Source organism: Crocodylus siamensis, chromosome 6 (assembly GCF_052110815.1).
Source record: "Crocodylus siamensis isolate JL-2025a chromosome 6, ASM5211081v1, whole genome shotgun sequence".
Classification (NCBI taxonomy): domain Eukaryota; kingdom Metazoa; phylum Chordata; order Crocodylia; family Crocodylidae; genus Crocodylus; species Crocodylus siamensis.
Genome location: NC_143400.1, coordinates 47701418 through 47712212, shown reverse-complemented (window position 1 = coordinate 47712212; position 10795 = coordinate 47701418). Strand labels below are relative to the sequence as shown.

General features: G+C 46.3%; 1 protein-coding gene across 1 annotated transcript; it reads left to right on the top strand.

Annotated features, from left to right (window-relative positions):
- The first annotated feature begins 816 nt into the window (after positions 1-816).
- On the top strand, positions 817-1767 carry LOC149862691 (olfactory receptor 14C36-like). Its single transcript, XM_090054058.1, has one exon. The coding sequence runs from the start codon at positions 817-819 to the stop codon at positions 1765-1767; it is 951 nt and encodes a 316-aa protein (XP_089910184.1).
- The last annotated feature ends 9028 nt before the right edge of the window (positions 1768-10795 follow it).

Genomic DNA, 10795 nt, shown 5'->3' with positions numbered 1-10795 from the left:
CTTTATAGTTCCATTCCCTTGCACATCATCCTTTTATGTGGAATCCATTGGTTTGAGGACCTTAAAGCATGGCAGTCCTAAGGTAGTGCAAGGCAGGGGTTACCATAAAAAACAAAAGGCAGAACATGAAGAGAAAAAGGACAGGGACTGAAAAGTAACCAGAAAGAGGTAGACACCTGATGGAAGGAACTAACTTTGAACAGTGAAAAGAGAAATTAAAGTAAACAGCAACAGAGAGGGAGACAGAGAAATGTTTCTTGTTTCACTCTGGCCACTTCAGAATGTCTTTTTACCAGTTTCATGTGATGCAGTGTGATGCGATGTGGGCCAGCAGGAAATGGTGTCAATAAAAAAGACCAGATCAGGATTTGGTCACAGGTACTGTGGTTTCTTCTTGTGAAGTGGGGCAAGTGTACTTCCCTTCTCTTCATACAGATCTTTCCTGTCCTCCAAAGTGAATGGTCCTGCTGCTCCTGGAAATTCCCATGGATGTAAATGCTCTTGTGTCATTGGGTCCAAATGATCCTCCCCTGGCTGTGTGTTAGTTGGTAGGATGTTCACTGAGCAGAATGTAGCTGCTTTGCCCTTCTCTTAACTCCTCCAGTTAGCCAAGACGAACTCCTAAAAGCACCACAATTCCTCCTGATGGAAATCAGCAGGAGCTTAATGCAGAAAGCAAAGTAATATCAGAGAAGGTTCTTTCTCTAGGAGGTTCAGTAGGTTTTTCAGATGGACAATCATATGGTGATTCTAACTCATGCTTTTTGTATCTGTCATTTCCTCTACAGGCATCCCACAAATGATGCAAGAAAGATAATGTTAAATCAAAGCTCTGTGTCTGACTTCATCCTCCTGAGATTCTCTGATGCATGGGAGTTGCAGATTTTCTATTTTGTCATGTTTCTAGTCATTTACATCACTGCCCTGATGGGGAACCTTCTCATCATTGTGGCTGTAGTCCTTGACCACCGACTCCACAACCCTATGCATTTCTTCTTGATGAATCTGTCCATACTGGACGTGGGAACAATTTCTGTCATTCTCCCCAAAACCATGGCCAACTCCCTGTTGAACATCACAACTATATCCTATGCTGGGTGTGCCACTCAAGTGTTTTTCTTTGGCTTCTTGGTGGGAGCAGATCTTTGTATTCTCACTGTCATGGCATATGACCGCTATGTTGCCATCTGCAGGCCCTTACACTATGAGATGGTCATGAACAGAAGAGCATGTGTCCAGATGGCATCCAGTGCCTGGGTAGCAGGGATACTCAACTCTATCATGCACACTTGGAACATGTTTGCATTCACTTTTTGCCAGGGCAATGTAGTGGACTTGTTCTTCTGTGAAATCCCCCAGCTCCTCAAGCTCTCTTGCTTGGACACATATTTCAGGGAACTGTTTATGATGTTTGTCAGTTTCTGCTTAATTTTGTCCTGTTTTATTCTGATCATTGCGTCCTATATTCAGATCTTCAGTGCAGTCCTGAGAATCCCCTCAGAGCAGGGCCGGCATAAAGCCTTTTCTACGTGCCTCCCACACCTCATTGTGGTCTCCTTGTTTATCTTTTCTGGCACGTTTGCCTACTTCAAACCTACCTCCCATTCCCCATCGGGAGTGGACCTCATAGCAGCTGCCATATATTCAGTAGTGCCTCCCATGATGAATCCCATTATCTACAGCATGAGGAACAAGGAGATTCTTGCCGCTATGAGGAAACTGGCTCACTGTCTGTTCTTCACTGACCAAGTGTCCATCCTTCTCTAAGAGCTTGCTGTCACTCTTTGCTTTTTGGCCAGTGCCTGGTATTTTTTTTAACAGCACAGCCTCTGAATAACAGGCTCCATTCTTCTTACAGCTGGTTTGCAACCACCAGTAAACCAAGGGTGAGCCCTTCTTTTCCTCGTGCTTATAAGGAAGAGTTTTTAAAGGTCAATGAAATTCAAATGGAGGCTTAGGGGCAGTTTCTGTAATGCCTCAGTATCTAGCCCCCATTGTGTGAAAGGAAATTTAGGCCTCTATATGCTAGGCATTCTTACTGCAATGGCTGGTACATAAACTCTTTAAAATATTCATGGGTAAGGTAAGCAGCTTTTTGTAAAATCATACAAATAGCATTTGCTCTTTGCCAAAGCCTGTTGTATCTAAAGTTGGAGGCACTTTATCCAGATGATTTAATGGAGAACATACTGCCCTCACCCATCCACACCTCCATAAGGTCTTCTGCCTTGTTACTGAGAACTGGCCCATAGCCTTTGTCCAGATGTTAGTACCTCCTTACACCTAGCTACAGTGACTTGAAACTGAGGTGACCTTGGCACCTTCTGGGTGTCCAAGTACTGTAGTATTGCTAGTGGCGGAGGTGACTAGAAGAATGAAATGCCAACACCATGTGTCAGACAGTTTTCTGATAGCCCACTTAGCCCACAATTTGTGACTAGAGTCTGCATCAGTTTCCTTTGTGCAATGGGAAAGCTGCAGGCAAGGAGCCTTCTACTTTACCTTCAAAACGGGCAGCATAGCTTTCCTTAGTGCAGTCTTCATAATTGTGCCTCTACTCTGTTTGGGCAGACGTATGGCTTTGACCCATCAAACTTGGCAGATCTTCTGCCTAGCTGTAACTGGATCAAAGAGGCTTGACCTCCCTTATTGAAGGACAATGCACTCTGTGGTCACTCCCCATTTCCATCAGTGTAACAGTGTTGCATGTCTATCCCCATATGTATTATTTTGGAAATGCTGGAGCTGGGTGTTGGCCTATTTTTGTTTATGTTAAAGCATATTTTTTTTCATGTTTAACCACCACTGAGAAGCCCACGAGTCCTTTTTCTCTTCAGACATTTATTGTGATGAGTTAAACTCATCTAGGGTATAACTGAGTTGATAGTAGTGCTGCAACACAAGTGAATCCATTGTATTTTAATCTTTTGCCATGAAACATGTCTACAACTGAATTTCATTCCCTGTCCTTTGCAAGGATAATAATACCCAGTGGGACTAAATAAAATGAAGACCTGTTTGCTGTTAGCTGATCCACTGAACTTCATTTTGAAGGGCTAAATCAATACAAAATACAGACCACTAACAGTTCCATACCAGCACTAGCTGAATTTCTAAGAATCCAAGACTTTTAATTAAATTACAGGCCTTTATCTCTGGGACAACTTGAAAAAAAAATAAATTGACACTACCTTTATTAAGGCTGAATAACCCTCTTGTATGTACGTTGAGCCAAAAGGTGAGGAGTGACTAGAATGACCTCTTCTACCTCAAATCTGAACCCCTTTCCTGGTCACCCAAACCCAGGCATGGGGCAAAATATAGCTTGCATTCCACTGAATGCAGAGTTGCTAATCACGAGAGCATCAATTTAGCCTCAACTTAGCAGTGTGAGTGAAACATGCACTTTTTGGGCTTTGTTTTGTCCGGCCCCGAAAAGCAATGGAGAAGCCCAGTTTTGCCTCTTGTTCTTACATGGAACAGCCCCTTTCTCTGGGACCAGCACCATTTATGTCCACAAGACCTGTCATAAGATAAGGTGCTGTTCCACATGAGTGACAGTGACAACCTCAGAGTCCCAATACCATTGGCAGAACAAGGTTAAAGGCTTTAAGTGGCTTTTATGGCATGAGTTATTTTTTGGGATGCAGTGGGTTCATGCAAATGCCCAGTGAACAATTCAATCCAAAAATCATGGCCATGGATATTCTGTTGCTTGCTATGGTATCAATACTGACTATCATTCATAAGAATGGAGCACAAGCTTGGCTATAGTTAAGGTTAGGGTGCCCTGCTTTTAAGTCTATAAAATCACCTGTTGGAGCTCCAGGGTAGGTTAAGGAAACCAAATTAGAGGTCCTTTGAGCAAATTTGCTAAGACATAGCTCTTCAAACAGATTTTTTTTTAAGGTGAAAGATTGTCATGCCTTTAAATCATGTCTCCTTGAACAGCTGAATGCATCACTATTTCTTTGCCAGCAGGTGGTCAGTCAGGGCACTAATATCAGCAACAGTCAGATTTCCAGTGGGTTTTGGTAATTCCACAGAACTTAGCAAAGCACCTAGTGAGTCTTCAGTTGGGTCAGAGTTGCTGGCATACTCATTGTGGGAGGAACTTTCTTGTCACAACTTGTGCCCTGTACTGCCTGGCATACCACCACTACCACTGTGGCCTGCCATTTTCAGCCATGCCAGAGAACACAGATGTGGATCTCTATGTATCCAGGGCGTTACTGGAGTATTAGCCTATGTGAATCTGAGTATCAGTCTAACTCTGGGATAGAAAGCCTTTGGTCAAGACCAGGTCATGATTAGGGCAAGCACTTGATCCAGTCCATGGGGTCAAAAACAAGAACTGAAGTAATCAGGAACAGAAGCTACCAGGATTAGGCAGGAGGGTTCAGTTCAGTGGTTTAGAACCTGGAGTCAGGTTTAGGAATGCTTAGTAGGTCAGAGGCATAGCAAGGTAGTCTATTGGCCATAAAGAGTAGCAACCCTATGTATGCCCAAAGTACAGTTGCCAACCCCTTGCCTTGTGAACTACTGACTTAGAACCTAACGCTTGAAGCACTATTGGACCCAGTCATGGTTACGTCCATGGGCCACCATTTTCCCTTGAAGACTGCCTGGTTGTGGTGGATTAAACAGAGAGTCTGCCTTTTTTCCACCTCTCCTCAAATTGTGATGAGGTCCATTACTTCCCCCATGGTCCAATCAATTCTGCAGTTGCTCACATCATTAGCCATGGATTACGATGCAACAGTAAAGGAAGATGAGTTAATTAGGGCACCTAGAGATGGGTGGGTAGATGTTGGGATTACTGTACAAACTTGGCTTTGTGGATGAGGGTGGGCTTCAGGACACTCCACTTCCCACCCCCAGGATCCATACTGCTCTGGGCTGGCTTATCTGGAGTACTAAATAAGTTGTGAGAGATGGCTGGATAGGATACTGACCATATGTAGGAGAGGAGGGTGGGGCTGTGGCCATTGTTGTCTGAGCCCAGTTCCACTTCTAACTCTACACAGTACATCTGGATTGCCAGCAGTTGGAGGAGGGGCAGGGAGTCTCCAATATGGCTCATGCCCTGTTTTGCTTTCTAGGGCTGTGCTTCAGTCCCAGATTTGATTTGGTGAAGATTTGGCCCAACTTAGTGGCTGAATCTCTGAATCTGAATTGAATCAGGAGATCCTTTAATCTCTCTGAATAGAATTGGAACTCTCCAAATTGATTTGGAAAGATTTGGCAAGTCAGACATAGAGTTTTAAATGTTTTTTCTACATGCCTCAAGGGTCCAGGCAGCTCATGAACACTGCAATGCTGGGGCGGATGGAGCATCCCACAGGAGCATGGGGGGTGGGGGCGTTCACAGCATACTCAGCAGCAGACCTGGAAGTGGACCAGGAGCACTTCTGGTCCACTTCTGGGTCTGCCTGGGAGAGCTTTCAGGGGCTCCCAACCCCCCCTCCCCCCCAAGCTCAGTGACTGGTGCCTCCTGGGCCTGTGGCGGGGGGCGGGCCTGGGGTCTCCCTGCAGTTGATTGCTAAGTCAGGGGGTGGGAGGGCACAAGTATCCCCCCCCACCGTGCACTCCCCAGTGTACCCAGAAGTGGACTGGAAGTAGTTCCAGTTTGCTGCCAAGCACACACCCCTCCCCCCACCCCCCTGCGCTCCTGTGGGATGCTCCATCTGCCCCAGCATTGCAGTGTTCACAAAACATGCGTGGTACTTCAAGGTATATAGAAAAAAAACTTTTAAAGCTGTGTCTGTGGCTGAATCACTGATTCTCTGACTCAGCATTGAATCTTCAGATTTTGATTCAGCCAAATTGAATCGGGGCAGGGACAAATCTGAATCAACTAATTGAATCACTGTCCCTGATTCGAGCCGAATACAAATTAAATATGGCACATTTCTCACACCCCTATTGCTTTGTTGCCTGAGAAAGCTATACTTGCTCCACCACTAGGGGTGAATCTGTGGGCAGGGGTGTAGTGAATAGCTTGTACCACTTCCCCTTCCATAGTGAAGGGTACCTGCTGGATGATTTATTTCCATGAGGCCATGTATGCTTTGGATTGAAGAAGGGAGGATCCACCTGCTGGTGCCCCCAGTTCACTTGAAGGTATGGGAAGCCCCAGGTCAACTCCTTCCTCCTTGTGCCAGGGACTGTAGGTAGAGGTTGCACAAGGCATCAGCTCGTTGCTTCCTCACACTCCAACACCGTTCCCTCCTGATCTTCCATCATCTTGTTCCCTCAGAGCAGTGGGACAAGTACAGTGTAAGGAGAGGGATAGGGGCCCAGGACACCATACAGATGCTCCCCAGTCTGTGTCAAGACTAGAACACTCCTGGGGTATCCTTAACCCAGGCCAGCTAGAAACATCAGGAATAACTTCTCACTGTCTTCCCCCCCAGTGACCCTAGGGTCTAGGAGCAAACACTTGGAAGGAAGGAACTGATTCCATTCCTTTCTTTTCATGTAACAAATCTCATTAAAGCATTCCACTCAGTCATTCCACTCTAAAACCAAGTCAAAAATAAACAGTGAGGAGGTAGAAAACACACCTCCTTTTTCAATAAACTGTTTTTTCTGTGTGTGAACAAGGATCAAAGTGCCTAGTTTATTCCCTTCACTCACTGCAGTTAAGCATGCTGAAGGGTAATGCAGAGAGGTTAGAGGTTGAGAGGGAATGGCCTGGAGAGTTTATGGGAAAGACTAAAGAAGGGCAGGGGTCTGAACTCACTGTTTCTCCTGGAGGATGGACACCATCATGTGTTCAGCATCCAGAGGATGGAGTTCCCCATTGCAGCTAGCTTCTTTACCATGCCCTGATTGTGGCATTGCCAACCACCTTTGGCATGGAAGACTTTTGCTTTAAGCACTTGCCATGAAAGTCAGAGTACACATGCAAGGCTATGTCATCTGTGTTCCAGGAGAGGGCCCTTATCATAGGCTTTACAACAGTCCGTGGAAGGGGGAAGCCACACTGGTGTGGCCTTTCCTGCAGCAGCCCTGGTCTACACTGCTTCTCACTCCCCCACTCCCAAACGCTATTATGCTTAGTACAGGGCTGGGCAAGCACTGGTAAGACCACCCTTCTTGTCCCTTTCCTCTCAATACGTGACTGCATGTAGAACTGTGCCTGTCCAGCCCCTATGGTTATGCCTGCCATGGCAAAGTTTCTGGAGTGGGCAGGCTGATTCTGACACCCTCTCAATGATGCCACCAAAGATTGGTGCCCTGCTTGTCCCACGCCAGTTATGCTACTTTATATATCAAATAGTTTCCTTGGTCTCTTTTCCACATCTGCACATACTAATTGAAGAAAGGGTTGACTTTTTAAAAGGGCAACAAGTCATGAGTTGTAATGGTCCAGAGCTCCAGAGAAGTTTCCATTTTGAGCTCTCAGTGTTTGAAAGGAGATCTAGACATCTATATGCTAGGTATTCTTAGGAAAAAAACACTGGTACAGGAGCTGCTAAAGATACCCATGAGTAAAGTGAGCACTCACACATACCCAAAAATAGCATTCACCGGTTTCTACAGCCAATAGCTTCTGATATTAGAGGCACTTTTCCAGCTGATATAAAGTTGCCTGCTAATTCATGTAGTAATAGTCTGCCCTCATCTGTCTGTTCTTCAGCAAAGTTCCCTGCCTTGTTACTGGGTAACTTCACCTCACCTCTCTCTATATGTTAGCACCTCACTAAGGCTGATTGCAGTACCTTGGACCTGAAGGGACCTAGCCAGTTTTTAGGGGGCCAAGCATCAGAGCACTGCCAGTGGCTGTTAGGGGTTAGAAGGATGAAGTGCTCACACCATGTGTCACGAAGTTTTCTGATAGCCTTTTGCACCTGTTGTCTGTGTACACAGAAGAAAATATCTGTAAGAGAAAATCTACAGGCAAGGAGTCTTGCATTTTATGATAAAAAAGGGCAACATGACTGTCCTCCATGCTGGCTTCCTAAACATGCCACTGCCCTCTGGCCAGCAGTAATTTGACCCCAGAGGAACTTGACCTCCCTCAGTGTAGGGCAGTGCATTCTGGGTTTATACCAATTTTCATTGGTGCACAAAGAGATTGCACCAGTGTAAATATGTTGCTTGCCTATCCCTTAACTGACTGTCTTACTTATGATTAATTTGGATTTGATCTGTTTTGTTTGGTGACCCTTTAAATTTAATGCAGTTGATTTAATTTAACATTATTTTTAATCATGTTTTTATCATGACTGAGAAGTCTATGACTAGTTTCTGTCTCCAGAGATTTCATGTGATGGGCCCAACTCACCCAAGACACTTCTTAGTCTAGGGCTTTCCATGTGGTGTTGTGAGCTGATATCCAGAAACCTTTCTTTCCATCACTCAATCTGGAAGCAGCAGCCACAGTCTCTGGGCTTTCCTTCCCTCCTCACACTTTAGCTGCTTGCACCCAACTCCTTGGGCGGGGTCAAGCAGTAGATTGTGGATTTGTGGCTAAGTTGTTTGGGATGAAGATGGGCTCACAGTGCAGTGGTAGTGGTGGAACATGAGTGCGAAATTCAGTGGCAGGGTGGGGTTCCTGACTGCTGTTCCTTGGAGGCTCATGATTCCCCCTATTGCAGCCCCACCTTTGAAGTGCATAGAGCTGTTGACCCCTTCTCACATAGAACAGTTGGACTAGTTGGACAGTTGGATATCAGCCCTCTCCTATAAGGGATACTATGACAGTCTTGTACAGAGCATTCAGTTAGGGTAACATTACTGGTATTATGAGTTATCTTTAAATTATTTAAAATCTGTGGCATCATAGGTAGTATTAGATAGAACAGTTCTTGGGCATTCATAGATTAAGGCTGAATGCTATGTCTGACCGGCACAACTTTGACTTGCCCCTAGAGGGTCTGGTGAGTGTAAGTGTGGCCAGAAGACAGGACTCAATCCCTCCTATAGTAGTGTAGTAGCCTGGGTGAACCATGATGAGACCATGAAGCTCAGGAAATCCTGCCTCCGCTGAGTCCATGTTTTCACCCTATGTTGCACTTAGACAGTCCTTTTCCCATGAGATGCTGGATAGGGTATCCATGCCCTGAACTCTCCACATATTCTTCTGGCTAGGGATGAGGCATGCAGATATGTGTCAAAAGCACATCCATCTGAGGGAAGGGCTATGTGCCTGGCCACCAGCCTAACAGCCTGGATTAGATCTGGGGGGAATGCCTGTTCACCAGAGCGCTCCAAGGGATGACAAGGTCAAATGGTCACAAACTCCTCCAAGACCAGGCTTGTCCAACATACAGTCTGAGGGCCACCATGCAGCCCTCCAAGCTGTTTTCTGAAGCCCGAGTTGCTGCGATGGGAAATGAAAGTAAACAGTGTACTTTCTTTTCGTGGGGAAGAGGGGGTGATGTGATACCGCTTCTTGTGAGGTCTTTGAATATGGCTCGCCAGCCCACTGGGTGATAAAAAGTTCATGATCCAGCCCCAGGTTCAAAAAGGTTGGACACCCCTGTCCAAGACGGTTTCAGGCTGGACATAAGGAAGAAATTCTTTACATCTGAGCCCCCAAGGCCTGGAACAGACTGCCGTCAGAGGTGGTGCAAGCACCTACCCTGGAGTCTTTTAAGAGATGTTTGGACATTTATCTTGCTGGGATCCTTTGACCCTAGCTGACTTCCTGCCCCTGGGGCAGAGGGCTGGATTTGATGATCTTGCGAGGTCCCTTTCAACCCTAATGTCTATTAAATCTATGAAAATCTCCTGGAGTCCTGGGAACCAGAGGCATGATGTCCTGTGAGCTAGGTTGATACCTGTTGGATAGTCACCAGGTACGGGCGTGTACCCCTACATCCTGCTGACATTCACTAATCCCTTCAGGGTGGCTGCACCCCTTATGGTCAATCTAGGTGAAGTCTGGTGCCCTCTCTTCCTGCCTGCCATGACTTTGATGATAAGAAGATGTTTATGAAAGGGAGGTGGTGACTACCCGTCTCCCACCTGGATAGACTGCCGGGGTCTGCCCCAGTGCCTGAAGCCTCAAAATAAGAGTGATGAAAGGACCCACTTGAAACCAATTTTTTCCTCCCTTCTCATTTTGGTTTTGTGAGTTAACGGAAATCTTATTGCTTTTATCCTTTTTCTTCTATTGGACGCTGTTGGCGTCTTGTCCCGAATGACTTGGGCTTTGTTATACCTCGGAGCCTGTCAGCTGCTTACTCTATGCCCTGGATTCCTCCTCTGGATACATTGGTAATTAAGGCCATTCTGGGCTTAATTGGCAGCGCATGGCTTCTTAACAAGGAGGAGAACTCCCTCTTATACAATCAGCGGGCACAGAAGTGTGGTCTTTTCAGTCCGTCGGCTTTTCACCCCGCTCCCAATCCGGTAGTGGGACCCCTTGGGATACACAATCCCCTCCCCCTGGAGGAATAATGCCTGATCCCAATCTGGATCCAGGACCACCTGTGGCTCAACCACCATCCAGCAGCACCTGATCTGCAGCTCCCAAGCAGGCAACGCAAACATCAATGGAAAGGGAAAAAAAAACCCGCAGCAGATGGTTCAGGTCGATCCGCTGCCTGTGCCTTTTCTAGGTTCTCTCCACAATTTGCCTTCCTCTGCTTTCTTCCTTCCACCCTCTTCTTCAGTCCCATGCTGAGTGTGCCACTGCTTCTTCAGGGTCCAACCAGGGGCTTACCCAACTTTCAGAGCCCTCTCTCCACATCTCTGGCTCCTGGGCTTCCTCCTTCTCTTTTCCCACCATCCTTCTCTCTTCTCCCCTGCCTCTGTTCCCAGGCCCTGGATATTGCACCAA

What these genes read in the sequence shown, in the direction of transcription:
- LOC149862691 (XM_090054058.1), top strand. Translation starts at nt 817, where the DNA reads ATGTTAAATCAAAGCTCTGTGTCTGACTTCATCCTCCTGAGATTCTCT.